The following is a 20,750-nucleotide window of genomic DNA, read 5'->3' on the forward strand; positions in this document are numbered from 1 at the left end:
AGTAGTAGGTGAGTTTTGCTACTTGGGGAGCAAAATAACTGATGATGGTCAAAGTAGAGAGGATATAAAATGTAGACTGGCGATGGCAAGAAAATTGTTTCTGAAGAAGAGAAATCTGTTAACATCAAGTATAGATTTAAGTGTCAGGAAGTCTTTTCTGAAAGTATTTGTATGGAGTGTAGCCATATATGGAAGTGAAACATGGACGATAAATAGTTTGGACAAGAAGAGAATAGATACTTTCGAAATGTGGTGCTACAGAAGAATGCTGAAGATTAGATGGGTAGATCACATAACTAATGAGGAGGTACTAAATAAAATTGGGGAAAAAAGGAATTTGTGGCACAACTTGACTAGAAGAAGGGATCAGTTGATAGGACACATTCTGAGGCATCAAGGGATCACCAATTTAGTATTGGAGGGCAGTGTGGATGGTAAAAATTGTAGAGGGAGACCAAGGGATGAATACACTAAGCAAATTTAGAAGGATGTAAGTTGCAGTAGTTACTTGGAGGTGAAGAAGGTTGCACAGGATAGAGTAACATTGAGAGCTGCATCAAACCAGGCTCTGGACTGAGGACCACAACAACAACAACATAGTGCCTTGTCACAAGGCTAGGAGAGTGATGAAGTGGTCCGAGGAACATAGTGGCGAGTTCCAGTTGATGTGCTGACCCTCCAGCTCACCAGATCTGAAACCAATCAAACACATCTGGGATGTGATTGAACTTGGCATCAGAGCTCATCATCCCCCCCTCCATAAGTGACGGAAATTAGGCAAGTTGTGTATGCAGATGTGGTGCCATCTCCCTCCAGTGACCTACCAAGTCCTCATTGCCTCCATGTCTTGACGCATTGTCGTTGTTATCTGTGCCAAAGATGGACACACTGCCTATTGGGTTTTGGCTGATAAGGGTATATTTATAGGTAACATAGTAGTTAATACATTACTCTTTATGAGTACACTGATGGCCAGCAGCCTTCCAGTAATAGTGTTCTGGTGTGACGATGTGTGTGGCACAGTTCTGTCTACAAAGGTTGAAAAACTGTTTCACCATGATATCAGATAGTGTGGAAATTTGGTAACAGTACATGAAGTAGTTTTATCCCCTCATCGTATAATGCTAAATTATTTGTATCCTTAATTTTTGTGCGAGATTATTCACAAAAATCCTCGGAATAAACTTGTTATTCCCATGTAACATTCTACTTGAAATATCTTTAGTAAAAATGCTGTCCTCTGCATCGTTGATGTACCAGTGTAGAAATTTGGTACTTATTCTTGTTTAATGTGTTTGTAAAATTGTTGCTAGTTTTGTGTGTATTATAAATGTGAGTGTGCAGCTAATTAGTTAGATGTAAAGTTATTTACAAAACATGAATTCTTTTCTCATGCAGGAAGCTGCTGTCATCTCGACTCTTCCAGTTGTGTGAGTCCTTGGTTCAAGGATCAGCTACACAGTCCTCAGTGATTGAAGATGGAAAGACAACTGTTTTCTTTGACAAGGAGAATGACCTCATCCAATTTGATTTGACCATTGATTTAGCTCATATCCGTGCTTCACCACTGAAACCACTGTCTGCTGCAGATGATACACTGGGAATTTCACTTCCTGATATCTACCCTTTCTCGAGTACCATTACTCTTGAGCCAAATAATTTCTATGAGATAAGGGACCAGACATGTAAGTGTTACTGACTACTAATATTACAACAATGATAATTCTGTGTTCCTACTCCTGTATGTACATGTAACACTCAGGAGCTGCTCTTATATTAATTTTTGCAGACATAAATAAGAATAGTTCTTGGTTTCCTATGAGATTATAGTCTGGTTTCTTTAAAAATATTATTCTAACTTGAGGATATACAAAGTAGACATAATGAGTTGTTGAAATATTGTATAAACACATAGAATCATAGACAAAGCCAGATGCCTGGGAATATATCTCACTGGGAACTCTTCAGAAATCATATTTCATAGTATTTTATACAGGAGTAACCTGCCAATACTAAAACATGCCATTTCTTAAGATTCATTATTTAGTCATTCCATAGAACATTTCAAAATGTTAAACACAGACACTGACCTCAAAGTCTTGGATACTTATGTCAGGTATAAATTATGCAGCCATGGCCACATGAATAACTAGTTGATCACTTTGCCTATCAAAATCATATGTAGCAACATGTGACATGAAATACTTCAGTAGCTTCTAAATCATATTACTTACCTAATCACATCCCCAGGAAGCATCATGCTGTTGCACCATGCCCTACTCTGGAGCATCAAACTGCCTCGTGCTAATGCAGCAAAATGATGTCATAGGGAGAGAGGTGCTGTCGTAATGAACACATCCTGTGAAGTAAGAAGTTGTATTGAGAGTGCTGATGAAGTGGAAAAAGCTAGCCAGCACATCTGAAAGGTGAAGCTTGGCAATACTACAGTTATGGTAGGCTTTTTCAGGAACTAACTAAACAAAAAGAGCAGAACAAATGAAGTCATGACCACTAAATGGTGACATCCAGCTGCTACAACCTGTTGTCTCTTCCGGGTTGAGGGTACTGCTGTTGGAGAACAACTGCCCAGCAGATTCTCATAAACACTCCCTCCCCCCCCATCCCCCCCCATCCCCCCCCCACACACACACACCACACACACACACACACACACACACACACACACACACACACACCACACACACACACACACACACACACACAAAGAAAAAAATCTCACACCTTCAATATCAAATGTTCTCAGATGCTTGCCAACATTTCTGTACACGACAATATCGTGGTATGTACGTGTTGCCAGTCACTGCCACCTCCATCATCTGATGTCTTCGAGGTAAAATATACTGCAGAGCCAGATAAAGTATCCAGCCACCTACCAAGGACTTCGTCTCCAGTAGCGGCAGGCAACCGCTTGTGCTGCAGACTGTATGCAGATGAATTAGTGGGTCTCCCTCCATGTGACCACCTCATGTTGGTGACCACCCCTCTAGTGGCAGTCTGTTCAAGCCTGGCTGGCGGGCGACCCCAGTCTCTGTAGATATACACCAATTCCTGGGGGCTTCCATGGATGCCAGTCATCACCCATGATGTCAATCATGCTGGGGCTATGGGTTGAGTGCTCTCCTACCCTGTATCCCTGAGGCAGCCCAGCAGCCTGGATAGGGCTGTCATACATCGACTGCAGTGTGTGGTCTCTGCCAGCTACAGCCATTCTGCTGACTTAAGGGGATGATGCTGCTTATGCACGCCACTCCTATGCACACCTGCTGATGATGACTTGCTGAGCTCTGCAGCTCACGACATATCCCAGTGTCAACTGCCTTTTCTCCACTGTACCTAATAAAAATAAAAGTGTAATTCAGTCAGGGATGACTTACTAGCGGTCCACTGCTCACTTCCAGTCACCACCACCACTCTCGACTCATGTACTAGCAAAGGAGATTGTGTTACTCTCTGATCTTCGCATAGCCTTTTCCTCCTCCACTGTAGAAGTCACATCCTCAGCCTCAACAATGTTAATACTGTGTAACACCACCTCTGGCCTTGAGAATAGACTTCATTCAATGAGGAAGATAGTCCACAACTTTCTACATGTATGTCTGTGCCATATCGAGCCGAAACCACTCATAGATATTTAGATCCTGTGAAGCTCCCAAATTATGGGGCTGTTGATTGCTAAATTTCACCCACAATTCTGATGTACTCTACAAAATTAAAAAGGGTGATGTAGTGGGTGACACTCACTGAGAAGGCATGTCCACCCATCTCTGACACAGGTGGTTGTATATTGTGATTTCATGCAGTCAAAAGAGTGTTGAGAAAGGGGCTTTCAGTGGGAAAAGAAAGCATAAACTCAGGAGTGTCAAACACTGTTTTTGAGCGGAGTGTGTATACGTGCATAAATGTTTTAAGTAAAGTGTTATGGGAAGGGTTCCAATTGAACAAAAAGCATAATGGATTATTTGTGTAACTAGATGAGCAACATAACTATACAACAGTTTTTTGGTAGATGATTGATCAAACAAAAAAGATAGAAAAGAGCCCGTTTGGTCTTACCATATCGGCATTTGTTCCTTTTAGTGCTCAAAAGATTTCTCTGTCACTTTCTGTGAATCTGTGGTAGAACTCCACCATATTTGCATTCCAGCATAATGCATTAAAATTATAAATCAGTTAGTTGATTTTGTTGAAACTCATCAGACCATGAGAATACAGTTATTGTAAAAAATAAAATTGTACAGTGATGCACCATGATTAATAGTTGCTTAGTAACGTGAAATAGTTTCTTAGTAATGTGACCAGTCTTCTTCCTTCCTTGTCACACTACATATTCAAATCTACCCTGACAAAATGTACATGTTAACATAGTTTCAAGTGATTGAGTGATGAAAGAAAATAAGCAGATCCCAAAAGTAGCTGCTTATTTATCCTACGCAAATTAACACTGTGTTCCTTTGATGATATTGTCGCAATCCACTGAAAGAAGAGAAGTCAAACTTCAGAACATAAATATAAATATGTTTCTCTCTTTGTAAATGATATCATGCTGTTCCATTTAAAAATATGTTGTGTATAGTAAGAGAGAAAACTATCCTGTCCTTTTCAAACTGCACCAGTGTTATTTGACATATGCATGGTAATGACATTATAAGCATGCCACCCTCCTCCCGCTCACCCCAAGTTCACATAGCCTCAATATTGTTGAGCACATATGGTGAGCTGCCATTGAGAGAGAGGTACATATTTGAATCTTCCTCCCAACCATCTCCCTAGTCATAAATTCCTAGGAGGTGTCTCCTATCACCATGGCTCTCTTTGACACGTCCTGTATCTTTTTTACACAACCAAGCTCAAAACGAGAATAACTTTCTCATTTTTGACGAAATGTTTTCAAGAACAGTTTTCTTCTCCGGAACTCCCATAGAGCACTGTTGCTCTGAAGTCCAGAATTAAAAGGTATTGTAACCCACAAACTGTGTGCTTATGTGTAGACAGTAAGCTATCGGTTAGGTGACCATGTTGTCTTGTGGGATTCTTTACTGAAAGGTGGTATGGTCTTAAGATTGATTAGCATCATCTGCTCATCAACTTCTTCTTCTTCTTAAAACTTAATAAACTGTGGTGATTAATGATAAAATTTTGGAAAAGTTAGGGATCTACAAGTGAAGCCCGTCCACCAGTGATCCTCTTGTTAAGTTGATAGAAGAGTGAATTTCTGTTGGTACCAGAGTAGAATGAAATGCTGTCTGTGCAGGCAAGCTCTGTAATTCAGTTGCTCATTGTCGGACGTGTTAGTGAGGATAAATTAGAATGTGTAGGAAATATAATCTAATTCAGTAACATCCATATCGACTTTCAGGCCTATCCATTGATAGAAACAAAATACTGTAAGTGCCAAATAAAATGGTTTGTATATAGTCATTTATATTATTTGTTTCACCTCTGTGATGTGTTCTTTGATTTTACTCTGTCATCTTCAGATGGAGTGTCTTATTACATGTTTGATGTGAAGTTCCCATGGACTTTGACATTTTTGCTCTATGCAGTGTATTTTATTTGGCACTTGCCTTCTTGTCCCTGCTGTTAATCAGTTATCACTAGGCAAGGATGCACATTTGATATAGTGGTTAACTTATTCTGAAAGAGTGTTGGGTGATATTTGTGTTAGGCATTTGAAGTGGACAGAGAACGTAGTTTAGTATTTGCTTTTGTACACTCCAGGCATTAATCAGCTCACTGTTACTGATTGTCTTTCTTATTTTTGTTTGTTCTTTTCATTCTGGAGTATTCCATTTATGTGACATTTGTAATTTTACTAAAAATATCTGTGAATATATCTGTGAATTTAATGTTATTAAGATTGTTTCGTTACCTCCAAAATTGTAAAATATTGCTGGCTAACTGTACTGTGAAGAGTCAAACAGAAGCACAAGTTAGTAGTATATTAATTTCAAAATGTGATCTGAGTCATGGATAATAGACTTTTAAGAAATAGACATTTTACACTGTTTCCCACAGTAAAAGAGCACTGTTGTGTTTTTCAGTAAAAACCAGTGTGTAAATAACGCAGTTTACCACAATTATTTGTACTTAATAGCAATCTGTTCTATTACAGTTTTCAACAAAAATAGACCTTCGCAGTATGTCAATACAGCAATTACTTATTTTGATGAAACAAAAGTATTTAATCTCTATGAGACTCCTGTTACTGAGAAGCAAATACTTGGGCGAACACTTGCAAAGGCATTTGCAGTTGCAGCAGCTCAAGCTAGACACAGATTTGGGGTAAGTTTCTACACCAGTTTAAGTCATGTTTGCAGCTACAAATTGCAGCGTTAATAATAAAATAGCTCAAGGAAACATTTTCAGTTACAAGGTTTATACAAATGAGAAAATAGTTGAGTGCCTGAGCAACACCATATTGTTTCATTTTAAAATATTTATTGTGTTGCTTTTTTATGTGCAATGTCTGTAGTAATGTTTCTTTATGCAAAGAAGAATCAAGCAGGAAAGTTGGAAAGTTCATAAACATAAATTTAGACTGCAAGACCAATGACTTAACTAGAAAATGAAAAATGTCAGAATATAATTATGTATTGGTAAGTTTCTCTTAAAACTAGTCTTCTGAGTGACTTAGCATTTCATTACCCTATAACAACAAGTTTGGTTAATTGTAGAAGCAGACATCTTGACTTGGGTAGCATGTGATAAAATACTTAATGCTTGACACACCAAGAGTCTCAGTTTGTCACATTCAAGTTTTGTGTACACTTGAGATGAGCTCATGTTGCTGTAAGTAAAGGAGTTGTCATTGTGAACAACAACAAAGTTCCAAGAGCTTACTTTCTTGGAATATCCACCAATATATTGCTTCTTCCTAAGTATAACTTACAAAAAGACCGTGGAGATAAAATCACAAGGTTCAAACCCACACAGAGTCTTACCAGCAGTCGTCCTTCCTGTGAATCATTCGCAACTGAACCAGCAAAAGGAGGAAATGACATGGGTACATGAAGTGCTATCCACCACCTCATTGGATGGGCTATATTTTGGGGTACAACTGACTGCTACTTGAAACAACAATTGGCAAGATAGAAGGGATCTGTGCAATGGGAATAAAAAAAGCCCACTAGATTGATGGCTTAATGGCCAACAGAAAATATTTTCAGGATACAGAAGAAGTTCAATGTGGAGAAAAATGAAAAATCAGAACCCAAATCAGAGTATAGGTATAGATGTAGGACAATGTGTTCTGCCAGCAGGCAGGCTGAAGGAGAGCCTGGAGAGTTCACCCTGTTTTCCCGAGGTTCTGATTTGGGTTCTTCTTTTTCATTTTTCTCCACATTGAACTTCTTCTGTATCCTGAAAATATTTTCTGTTGGGCTTTTTTTATTCCCATTGCACAGATCCCTTCTATCTTGCCAATTGTTGTTTCAAGGAGCAGTCAGTTGTACCCCAAAATATAGCCCATCCAATGAGATTCTATATGGAGGACATTTTCCAAAATTGATTTCATTTCTCCAACTCATTTCAATATTTATTTTGTCAGATGTGCAACTTTTTTCCCAGCCCAATACTAGTCTTACTGGTGAATGAATGCTTTTCCCAGTGCATTAAACGTGTCTTGTTACTGGATTTCCCAGGTATTTGAACTGTTTAGTTTTGACCAATTTTATGTCTTTGCTGCAAGAGATTCTCATGTCCTCTGTCTTATCTGTATTAATTTCCATGCCAAATTATTTCTAAGTGTCTATTATTCTATCTTATCTTGTAAAGTTTTTTGTTCCCATTTTGGTTAAAACCACAGTCTCATCTGCTAATTTTCATCTTAGTAATAATTGTTCCACCTTAAAATCTTCAAATTCTACTAATACCTTTTCCACCAATTACTATCATTGTTGAAAAATTAGGAGACATGCAATAAGCTTGTCTAACTTCCCTCCAAATATTGCTACTGTTAGTGGCTTCATGCTTCATAGTTTTACTTTTTTGATGCATATGTTAAGATGCAAATTAATCTTTGATCTTTCCAATCTACTCCAACTAACTGTAGTATTCCTTTGAGCTGGTTCCAGTAGACCTCATCAAAAGCTATATGACAGTTAATGAAACACAAACAAAACTCTACATTTAACTGTAAACACTGAATGAAATGTCTCTTAGCAGTCTATTGTACCTTGCCCCTCTTCCTTTTCTAGGTCCAAACTGATCTTATTCCACAATCTCTTCTATCTCATTTTCTAAATATTTAGTAATTGGACTATAGTGTTTACTCAAGCAGCCCCATGATGAGAAAATAATTATGTTTTAGCCCTTTCTGCTTTTTTAATGGAAAACCAACAGTCATGAAATTTGTAGACATGATTACAGATTTCATGAAAGAAAAAGGCTAATAGGGAACTATACATATTAAAATAGACAAATGCATCATTAATTTTCATTTTCAGCTAAACAAGAAAATTAAACAATTGTGCAGTACATGTAAGAGTAATTTTACATGATTACTCTCCAATTTGCTTAAATAAATTGTATAATTGGCAACTGGGAGTGGCCTTAATTAATTAATGACAGTTAATTGTTTGCCAGAGGGCCTGGATAGAAGGTTACTTGAATTTAAGTATTCCATGTGAGCTCCTGAATGTAGTTGAAAAAGGGAGACTATTGTGCTGGCAGGTAGCCTTCATTGTCCACCACGGCAGGCTCATCTCCCAGACTAAAATTATAAAATATTAGGCAGTTGCCCATCAACCTCTCAGTATCTCAGTGATGTGTGTAATCACCAATTGTGGCAGCACATCTGTCAGCAAATGATGCTATACAGGCTGTTCAGAAATTCCCGTAACGAACTTCTAGGATTTATAGAGGCGAATGCATACATAATATTTTGAGTAGGAATCCATGTCTGGAAACATCATCCAACAGTGCTTTAGAGTGTCAAAGTTATAGGTGCTGGTGCCTGTAAAAGAAACGAAAGAGTCGAAAGTTATAAGTGAAAACCATTATGATACCTCTGACAATGGAATACATGTCCTGGCACTGTTGTTGATGATCTTGTAGGGTAGTCAACTTCCAGTGATGGTAATATTGACCGAACAAGGGAAAAGTCTAGTAAACGTGGGCTCTAAAATTCATACCTTAAGAGCAGTGAGTGCGAATATGAACAGGTGCTCATAGCTCCTCAGTATGTGTTTTAGATTCTATGTTTATGGGACTTTTTTTCCTTGTTTTGGTCCATACTACCTCCCCTGAAAGTTGCCTACCCTACAGCGTTAGCAACAACAGTACCATATATGTATTCTACTGCCAGAGGTATCAGAATGGTTTTCGCATATAACTTTTGGTTTGTTTCTTTCTGGTACAGGGACCCTTACCTCAAACTGATACATTTCTCCTTCTTCATCATCTGAGGAAGTTTGCAGGTCATCACTGAATAATCCTGTATATGCATACATTTACAGGTGCCGGCACCTATAACTTTGACTCTCTGTAGCATTGTTGGATGACGTTTCTGAACATATATTGTGTTACTCAATCGCCTGTATAAGTCCTAGAAGTTTGTAGGAGGAATTTCCGAATATCCAGTAGAGATCTGGCACATTGGCAGTAGACAGAAGATTCTACATTTTCTGTGAGCAGCTCGCTATAATTGTTCAGCCTCCCCTCTTCTCTCCTACATATTTTGCAACACCGGTTTTCATCAGCTTTGTGTCATTGGTCAGAAGTAAAATGCTATCTTGTCACCAGTGCAAATTGTTAGTGGCATTACAAACTTCTTATTCCCTCACAGTTCATCAAATATTCTCTTCTGTCACCACAGTGTGTTAGATTTCATCTACAGTTCTAAAAAACTACCCTAAGGTGTTACCAACAGCTTCTAGGTGACATATATCTTAGATCTCACCTACAGGTCTAAAAAATCTTCCCTGAGGTGTTTCCATCAGCTCTTAGGTGACATATGTCTTCTCCTACAGGAAATGTGGTCTGTATTCCATGGTTTTCAGGCAGCAAGACACTGCAGAATGTACACACATCAAAAAAGTTTTGCATCACCCCGGTTCCCAGAACTTCTGAAGATAGACATTGACTGTGGATATTGTATCACAGACACAGTCCCTTTGACTGTTCAGAGATGTCACTAAACCCACCCAAAGATGTAAACAACCATGCATGAGCAGCGCCTATTAGATGCAGGTTGATCCGTGTGTGTAGCAAATGAAACTGTAGGTAGACCTGTAATTGGACCACACACCATTTGCTGTTTTAATATATCTTCACCTTAGAAACAGGTTAAAGAGGGCGAGGAAAGCAGCATCTAGCAAGCTGATGCAGAGGTATGGAAAAAAGAACAGTTATGTAGTAGCTCTCATATTTTTTAAGAAGTTTTTAATTACACTGCCAGAGGAAAAAAAATTGTACGCCCAGAAAGATGACATCACTTTTGGTCTGATGGTGGCATATGCCACATGGGGTATACTAGCTGTACTGATAATGCTTTCAATGTTATCTGCCAACAGATAGTGTAGTGGCATAGCTACCAGAATGGCACTTATGTCTACCTTTTAGTAGGGGATGCTCACAGCCAGAAGGCCCAATGTGGTGCAAATATGTGAAGCAAGCAGGCAACCCTGTCACGGAGACACACTCATGCTTCCGATAGCTAATTGAACAAGTTTGAAAGGTCTCAAATTGTGGCCTTCTGAGTGACAGGATTGTCCTTTCAGAGAATTGTGACATAAGTTGGACATGCTGCATCAGTTGACCAATGATGCTGCTATCAGTGATCATGTGAACATTCTCACACCCGTAGACAAGGTTCTGGGCATCCACGCAGCACAGACATCCAACAGGATCTTCGTATTGTAAGGGCAGCAGTGTCATATCATACAGCAACCGTAGCACAGATAAGAGGGCTTATGAGTCAAGACATGCCAACACAAACTGTTGTGAACTTGTTATTCATAGTAGGACTACGTGCACACACAACTCTAGCCCACCTTCTACTCACACTACTGCAGCGATATGAATAACTCAACTGGTGCCATTAGAGGATCACTTGGAAGATGGAATGGTATGCCGTGGCCTTCAGCGATGAAAGCATATTCTGCCTGCGTGCAAGTGATGGTCATTTGTACGTATGATGGAATTTGCAAAATGGACTGTCCTATGTGTCTAGCTCCAACTATCATTCTGCATTCAAAGTCTGTTAATTCCCATCATATGGGTTTGATTCCCGGCTGGACTGGGCAGTTTCTCCACCCGAGGACTGGGTGTTTGTGTTGTCCACATCATTTGATCATCATTCAGGAAAATGGCGAGACTTGACAGTGAAAAGATTGGGAATTTGTACTGGCACTGATAAACATGCTGTTGAGCATCTCTCAAACTAAAAATCAGCAATTCTCATCATGTGGCCATAATCACGTCGGACTCATTTTCATATGAATCACCTAAGTACAAATGACAGTTCCGCCAATGCACCGCCCTTCTATACTTGTGTATGCCACCTTTTGTATATGTGCTGATCACTACCCCTTAACTTTTGTCACCTCAGTATATATCACTTTGATTTTAAATTTTTCTATCCTTTGTTGTCATCAGTTCCCTCTTCAACTTCCAATAAATTTTCATGATTCTGATTCTTTTTATTGTGCAGATACTGAATGTAATTCTCACATTTTTTTTTTTTTTGGATTTTTGCCCATAAGTGAGTAAGTAACCTTGTTCACTTTCAGTGCAAAAATGGATTATTCATCTTCCAGATCCCCTACCAAATTCTTGGACGTCCTGGTGCACCATGTCATAATGTTCTTGTCTTTGAAATTCTATTATGTCTCCACAAACCTTCCTTTGCCTGTTTCCCTTTTAATACATTATTAAATCTCATCTATTCATTAATGTTCCCTTTTCTCTTTCTTCTCAAGGGTTTCTAGTGTAATCTGTGGTCACCTTAGTATGCTTTTAATCTTATCCACCCCTTTGTTGAGCATATTCAAGAGGACATTCTTAATTCTTTCCCCAAAAGGTTTGCTTTTTAGAGGAATTAAGCCTTACCTGTCCTTCTACTGTATCTGCTTCTTTTCAAATTACACATGCTATTCTTGAATCTCTTTTTGGTCAGTATGTAATCAATCTTATAGCAACTGCAGTCTCCAGAACTTTTCCATGTGTGCAATTTTATTTTTCTCAGTCCAAACAAAGTATTCATCGCTACCAGATTTTTTTTCCTACAAAAATCTATAAGTGTCATGTCTCTTTCGCTTATTCCAAGTCAAATGGTTCTACAGTTTTAGTGGAAATTTGAATTCTCCCATCATTGTACCATTTACTAACTCTCTCACTTCCTCCCTCAAGATGTCACTTGTTTATTTTTGTGCCCAATTGTGGGCATATACTGGGTGTCCCAATTCTTTAGGGTCAAAATTATACAGACTGTTGAAGATCCTAAACTGATTCTGTTTAAATGACAGTTTGGACTGGCTGTGTTCTGTCATTGATAGTTATTCTTGCAATACATACCCCTTTCAGCTGCATGTATTTGCAACTTTCAACATAATTGCTTTCATGTCACATAACATGCTCTCCTGTAGCCCATGTCAAGAAGCATTTGACATTACAGAAAAATGAAGCTCCTGAGTCAACTAGCACCTTTATAAGTTGGCCGTCAGTGATGACATCAGTGAGATTTCTTGACATCTTTGTGACTTTTATCCATGGATGATTTTCATCTGTGGCAGCCTCATCTCCATATATGGTTGCCTTGCTTAGTAGCCCTGAATTTGGCAGCTAGATGAGTGGCTGGTACCTCTGTACAGTGACAGGGAATGGCTATGGTGTATTATGGGGCAACCTTGCCCAGGGGACGGTGCTGGCTTTGTCCCACTGGCTGACTGTAATTGTTGAGTGTAGTAGTTGAGTGATGTGAATAGGACTGTTGTGATGGTTGATGTCCTGCAGTGTAGTAGTAATCGGAAACTCGTCTTCTTTCTCTGCAATAGTGTACAACATGTCCACTGTAGAATCACACCAGTTTCTTGTCCTGTATCCTTCAAATGGTTCTTCTGTGGGGTGGCATAGGACTTGGTTATAAGTGCTGTTGTCTAGTGCTGGGTTACGGTTTGATGCCTGCGCTATGAGTCCAAGTTGCCCAAGTCCATTCTCCCTTGGTGCATTTGACTGCTGGTAGAAATTTAGTCCCAATGATCAATACATGTCTTCTTTGGCATTCTTTATTTAGCTACTGATGTATCGAGTTAACATTCATGGCTGCTATCTCTTGCTTTCTCAGTCTGATAGTTCCAGTTGTCCTAAAATGCTGTATTAATTCTTTCACTACATGAAGTGTGAGTGAGGCAAGATGGTGGTGGTCTTCCACAACTGCCATAGGGACCACATTTGTGAGTTGATCATACCTTTTTTTATTTGACTCTTTCTTCTTAAATTTCCAGCATGCGCTGGCACCACCTGATGAATTCCTCAGTTGCTGTCGTACCTTTTACCAAAAAATCTCGGTATATGGCTTCTGTAAATCCTTTCATCAGGTGTGAGATTTTGTCAGCTTCTATCATATTTGATTCACAATGTGGCATAGGTCAAAAACATTCTGTATGTAAGACTGTGTCATTTCGGCATGACACTGGGTCCTGTTCTTCAGTTGTTCTTCCAATATGTGAACTTACTGCTGATTATCACTAAATGTCTTCCTCAGTTTGGCCTTGAATGCTTTTCAGGTATTGAGCTTCTCTTAGCCATTCTTAAGCCACTGTTGGGCTGCGCATCGGTGTAAAAGTACACATTTGCCAAACACATCATGTCATCCCAACTGTTGTATTTGGTGATTTTATTGAATCCTTTTACCCATTTCATTTCATTAGGTCTTAACCAGCGTCTCTAAAAATGCTGATGTACAGACCTTCTGACTGACGATCTGCTTGTATTCCTGATCTTGTCCATGTAGGCAATGACGTTTATGATGCCTAATTGAAGCCATGGTGATATAAATGTTTTGAACTACCCTGCATGTCTGCCAGACAATGTCACATCATAACCACACTAAAGTCCAAATTCGAAAGCAGGATCATCAATGACATATGATACTTAGCACTAAAAGAACGATTATTATGGACACCAACATACAGGTGGAACAAAACTGACCTCTGGGACAGAGAGTAGTGCTAGTTATGTTAAGTTCAAATATCCCAGAATATATAAACATTACAAATATAGGACATTTCAATAACTTTCCAGAAATTATAAATCACTTGCTGGTGATCTGGTTTGAACTGGCAAACCGCGGCACACCAGCCAGCGATGGCAACCATAACGCCATACTGCATGAACCACAGCTTGCAGCAATATTCATAGCTATTACAGACTACATTACCCTGAGGTGACAAAAGTCATGGGTTAGTGATGAGTACATATACAGATGATGGCAGTATCGCATACACAAGGTATAAAGGGGCAGTGCATTGGCGGGACTTTCATTTGTACTCAGGTGATTCATGTGAAAAGGTTTCCAGCACGGTTAAGGCCACATGATGGCAACGCAGAATTGGTAATTGGAGCTAGACGCATGGGACATTCCATTTTGGAAATCATTAGGGAATTCGATATTCCAAAATCCATGTTGTCAAGAGTGCGACCTTGACTTGCCCGCTAAAGGCAAAGGTCCCGAGTTCGATTCTCGGTCGGACACACAGTTTTAATCTGCCAGAAAGTTTCATATCAGCGCACACTCCATTGCAGAGTGAAAATCTCATTCTGAGATATCAGTTCGTGCACAAAATTCTACACTGGCAACACTTTTGCAATTATGAGTGGCTATTGATGCAGCATGGCTCAATATTTATACAGGGGACTTCCAACAATTTGTTGAGCACATGCCACATCAAGCTGCTGCACTACACAGGGCAAAAGGTGGTCTGACACAATATTAGGAGATATCCCATGATTTTTGTCACCTCAGTATATGTACGCGTTTGTATCTGCTAGTTGTTTTGCATTGGCAAATACCGTTTTGACATGCTGACGTGAAGGCAATAGTGTGGAGCTGTTGTTTTTTAAGCTTCAAACTCTAAACTTCTCTTTGTCCCTGGAGTCCAAGCTTCTGTAGCTGATAGTGTATAGAAATCAACACTAACAGCGCACTGTTCCAATAAGTCACTGATTCCAGAGCATTTCAGATACCAAAAAGGTTACTCCCATTGACAGCAGGTATGAGAATAACTGGAGTACCCTGTTCCAGAAAGTCATCGGAAGTGTGTTTCAGTATTTTTATAAGACAGTGATATAAACAGGGAAGTAATTTATACATTCACAATGCCTTCTTTGCAGTTGTGACTCAATAAGTAATAAAATAGTAGGTCTTACTGAAAGGCAATAAACTTTTGCCAGCAGAGAGAGCTACTCTGGTGCATCATCTTTTCTTCCAACCACTCACATAGGGTAGAGTGCTGCATGCCCTTTAAATATAGTGCACAGTCCAGTGACACATATCTTCATTCTCCTGCAAGATGACACTCCAGTGTGGAGTATATCATATTTTATATGATTCTATTTTGTTTTAAGACACGAGGGAAGAGGCTGATTCACCTGCAAATGTTCCCTGTATTTTAGAATGACACAAACATAGCAATTTTTTTTTTAATTCTTTGACAAGTCTGTCTAGTTCCCTTAAATAATCAAGAGACGTCTTTAATGTATTTTATCAGAGTAGCTGTTTTATGCCATTCTCTTTTGTATTTGATCAACTAGCCACACTTTCCTGAGCTTTTATTTTAGTCTTAACACTCTTCTTTTTTATATTTAGAATAACTACAATTTTTACAGTTTGAGTGATGTAAATTTGAGTGAAAAATAGTAGAAATTTTACTCATTTTAACCACATTTTTGTCTTACTGTTTTTAGCACCATTGTTAACAACCTTTCCACTGAGTGCATTAAATCCACAGCCACACAGACTATAGGTTTTAGAATTCTGTGAAAGTATTAAACTGTATTTGTTATATCTGGTCAAGATGTAATAACAACCATATGATAACAGTTTCAGCATCAAGCCTTTCAGTTAGAGATTAAACTTTTTTTTAATCCTTGTATTATATGCAAAAAGCATAACACGTGAATCTTGTGAGTAAAACTTCTTGATTGCCTCATATTCAAAATGCCTATCACCAAGAGAGAGACATGAAAGTAATCTACTGAGTTGTGTCATATACATAAGATGAGAACTGTTAACCTTATGTTTTTACTCCACACTATTCCAACTTTCTCATAAGAATATTGCAGTTCACACAGTCAGAAATGTTAGCTAAGTTGCCGGCCGCTGGTGGCCGAGCGGTTCTGGCACTACAGTCTGGAACCGCGCGACCGCTACGGTCGCAGGTTCGAATCCTGCCTCGGGCATGGATGTTTGTGTTGTCCTTAGGTTAGTTAGGTTTAAGTAGTTCTAAGTTCTAGGGGACTTATGACCTCAGCAGTTGAGTCCCATAGTGCTCAGAACCATTTTTTTTTTTTTTGTTAGCTAAGTCACAAAATATTCCTAAACATAATTTCTAAATAAAATAAATTACCTGTTAACTCAAAAACAGCCTGTTCATTTGGCAGTTAATCTGGAGTCCAACTTCATGTCACTAAGAATTTTTATCTACCATGGTTTTGTAAATCCTTTTGTACATGACGAAAAAATGTAAGTGTTCAAAAGAGTGAAATTTATCATCAGTCTTGTACTTTTAAGTTCTCTCACCCTAGTGATGAGGCTTGACAGCAAAGTATTGAAACACGTCTCGAGAACTATCACTATAAATATTTATTGTATAATTTACTTAATACATTACAGATATTTTCAATTTTGGTGGTGAAATTTGATTAATTTGTTGTGGATTTCATCACATCCACAATCATGTAACATGTTATAAACCATGAAAATTAATGTTGCAGTTAAAGTTTATAGGATTACTGTTTTATTTTCTTCTGTGGGGGTCTTGGTTTAATAGCTGTTGTGGTCAGAACCTTTTGTCCTTAGCGAGAGTAATCATTGTAATCTAGGAGTTGCATTAGAGCACCCACTATTGCCTACACATTTGTGTTGTTGCAGTCTTAATATCATTCTCCAAAACAAAAGTAACAAAACACTATGCTATGCTTGCTTTGTCATTGCTTTATTTGTGTGTACTAAACATGTTTCACCTCGTCATGCTTGCCATCTTTAGTGATCTGGAATACGAAGAAAATTATTTAATTATACATATTTTGATAGGAGATCTGCAGTGATTCTTGGCAGCTCATTTAAATCTAACTGTTCTATTTACAACTATACAGTTTCTTCCAATTGATAAGTTACATTTAAACATTTCTCTTTACATGATCTGTATTGTAGCATCCTGCACAATAGTCGAAGAACTAATTCACAGTTTACCATTAAAAAAATTGACACACACACACACACACACACACACACACACACACACACACACAGAGTGCCCCACTAATTCCATCCCCACCCAACTCCATCCCCCCCTCCCCCCTCTATCCCACTGTGATCTTAAACTCTACATTTCTCATGATCCCATGGTCAGCCCTAAAGCTTGTGAGCAAGAACACATGCAGTGTGCTACTGAATAGGTTATTTGCAGAGAAATATTTAAAAGTGATTTATCAATTGGAAGAAACCTGTACTGTGTGTGTCTACTATATACAGACAACACATTTAGGTATGAAAAGGATATAAAATGAGTGTAAATGTAAAAAACACATAATATACACTGAAGAGCCAAAGAAACTGGTACACCTGCCTTATATCATGTAGGGCCCCCATTAGCACACGGAAGTGTTGCAAGACGATGTGGCATGGACTCGACTAATGTCTCAAGTAGTGCTGGAGGGAATTGACATCATGTCCTGCAGGGCTATCCATAAATCCATAAGAATACAAGGGGGTGGAGGTCACTTCTGAACAGCACGTTGCAAGGCATCCCAGATATGCACAATAATGTTCATGCCTGAGGAGTTTGGTGGCCAGCGGAAGTGTTTAAACTCAGAAGAGTGTTCCTGGAGCCTCTCTGTAGCAATTCTGGACATGTGGGGTGTTGCATTATCCTGCTGGAATTACCCAGGTCCCTTGGCCTGCACAATGGACATGAAAGGATGCAGGTGATCAGACAGGATGCTTACGTACATGTCACCTGTCAGAGTCGTATCTAGACATACCATGGGTCCCGTATCACTCCAACTGCATATGCCCACCAACTTGAACAGTCCTGCTGATATGCAGGGTCCACGGATTCACAAGGTTATCTCCATACCCGTACACGTCCATTTGCTTGATACAATTTTAAAGGAGACTCGTCCAACCAGGCAACATATTTTCAGTCATCAACAGTCCAATGTCTGTGTTGACAAGCCCAGACAAGGTGTAAAACTTTGTGTCGTGCAGTCATCAAGGGTACACAAGTGGTCCTTTGGCTCCGAAAGCCCATATCAATGATGTTTCATTGAATGGTTTGCACGCTGACACTTGGTGATGGCCCAGCACTGAAATCTGCAGCAATTTGCAGTAGGGTTGCACTTCTGTCATGTTGAATGATTATCTTCGGTCGTTGTTGGTCCCATTCTTGCAGGATCTTTTTCTCGCCACAGCCATGTTTTTGTTTGATGTTTTACCAGATTCCTGATATTTGTGGTACATTCGTGAAATGGTCGTATGGGAAAATCCCTACTTCATCGCTACCTCGGAGATGCTGTGTCCCATTGCTTGTGCCCTGGCTATAACACCACATTCAAACTCATTTAAATCTGCCAGTGTAGCAGCAGTAACCAACGTAACAACTGCACCAGACACTTTTTGTCACATATAGGTGTTGCCGACCGCAGCACCATATTCTGCCTGTTTACATATCTCTGTACTTGAATACACATGACTATACCAGTTTGTTTGGCGCTTCAGTGTAGTTGTTAATAAAATTGTTAGATTTAAATAAGCTGCCATATATCACTACAGATCTCACTGACACACCCTGTAATATGATGGAAAAAAAAATTGTCGCTAACTACATTTTTGCTTTTCACGTGATAAAACTGCCGCATCAGGCATAACATTTTAATTTATTACTGCTTTACTACTAACTGTATTTGCAACACATTTTGCAGACAGTATCCACATATACGATTGAATGTACCTGCAAAAATATGTGATTGTACAACACATAGTTCAGGAGATATGACTGTCATAAACATTGTGCTGTGTGAAAATGAAACTGCAGGGCAAAATTCGCTAGAGATAGGTGTGCAATGCGTGTACAAATATGAATGTAGTAGATTGAATATATGTGAAATGTATGTGACAAGTGTATACGTGAGTAAACCTGTGGGTAAAAGGGGAGGGGGGAGGAGCAATTGGACAGAGAAGGGTAGGAGGAGATGAACAGAGAGATGGAGAAGGAGAAGATGGTCTAATAGAAGACTGGAATAAAGACATACCTGGACAATGCAGGGTACTCAGGTAGTAATTAAGTAATTTTGTTTGTATTATAGACTACTGAAGGTGTCTAGCACACATGTAAAACATTCATTTGTAAAATATGGAATTTTTATTATGTATATGATAAAGCATAATGCAGTAGCAATTAAAGAGAAATGGCTGCAAATATCAACAGTAGAAACACGATGTGTTAACTTTGACAATCTTGTTGTTTTTAATGTTTTACTTCATTCCTTTTCTTTCACTAGGACAATGTCAAGGACCTACCAGAACCAGTCACCATACAGTGCATACAGACAGATGGAAGGTGGTTCCATTTTTTAGTGTTCCAGCTCAACACACTAAATCTGAATGGCAAAGACGGAGTAAAGAATATAATGTGGAATATTCCAAGAATCCAATTATTTAATTCATGTACTTATATCAAAGGTAAACCAACATTGGAGGGATATAATCCAGAGGTATTTAAGAGATTGTTGGGATTTTATAAACACAGTCTTCACTAGCAGAATGTTATTGTCAACTATAAATAAACAAATTGTATAGACAAATCTGAGTAAACTTTTTCTGTTATACCAACAGTAATAGTATTACACCACATTCATGTGATTACATTCAGTTTTAGAAGCAATAAATGAATTCCCTTTGGTAAACATCCTTTCAAAAAAAAAAAAAAAAAAAAAAAAGGCCCAATTTGTATTAGAGAAAGTAATTTGTCACCAATTATTTGATAAATAGTGTTTAAAAATGGATGGGACAACTGTTAAGTTAATGCAAAGTTATTGAGCCGTTTTGACACATTACCTGTCTGCGTTTGTCTCAGGCTCTTCGGCTGACATTTGTTAAATGATTTTTGGCATTTCACCAGTACAAGTGGCATTGACAAAGATTCACCCTCTGTTGCCAGTGGCAGAACAGCACCAGCAATAGTGGGCAAATCTTCAACATTGCCGGCCACTCGTGCCTAATGAAACATCAGAAAAATTGTAAATGAATGTCAGCCAAAGATCTCAAGACAAAAGCCAACAGGCAATAAGTTTAGTTAATGTATACTGTAATTGTACTTACCACTCAGTTCCTTTTATACACACATCAAAAAAAGTTTCGCATCACCTTGGTTCTGAGAGTTCTGGAACCTGTACAGAAAATTGGAATGGAGATCAACATAAACGTCATTTCTGCATGAAAACCACACATTGCAGTTTGTACCACCATACAGTGAGACCTTCAGAGGTGGTGGTCAAGAGTGCTGTACACA

At 38.8% G+C, this 20,750-nt stretch overlaps 1 protein-coding gene across 1 annotated transcript in view; it reads left to right on the plus strand.

Moving 5' to 3' along the window:
* LOC126248257 (39S ribosomal protein L37, mitochondrial) overlaps positions 1 to 20,043 on the plus strand; it is a 74,029-nt gene extending 53,986 nt beyond the window's left edge. Inside the window, exons 4-6 of the mRNA XM_049949107.1 lie at positions 1,399 to 1,685; positions 6,134 to 6,303; positions 19,741 to 20,043. Of these exons, the coding sequence (XP_049805064.1) occupies positions 1,399 to 1,685; positions 6,134 to 6,303; positions 19,741 to 19,998 (715 nt within the window). The 3' untranslated portion in view covers positions 19,999 to 20,043. The remainder of the gene's footprint in view (positions 1 to 1,398; positions 1,686 to 6,133; positions 6,304 to 19,740) is intronic.
* The last annotated feature ends 707 nt before the right edge of the window (positions 20,044 to 20,750 follow it).

This window comes from Schistocerca nitens, chromosome 3 (assembly GCF_023898315.1).
Source record: "Schistocerca nitens isolate TAMUIC-IGC-003100 chromosome 3, iqSchNite1.1, whole genome shotgun sequence".
In the NCBI taxonomy this organism is placed as follows: Eukaryota; Metazoa; Arthropoda; class Insecta; order Orthoptera; family Acrididae; genus Schistocerca; species Schistocerca nitens.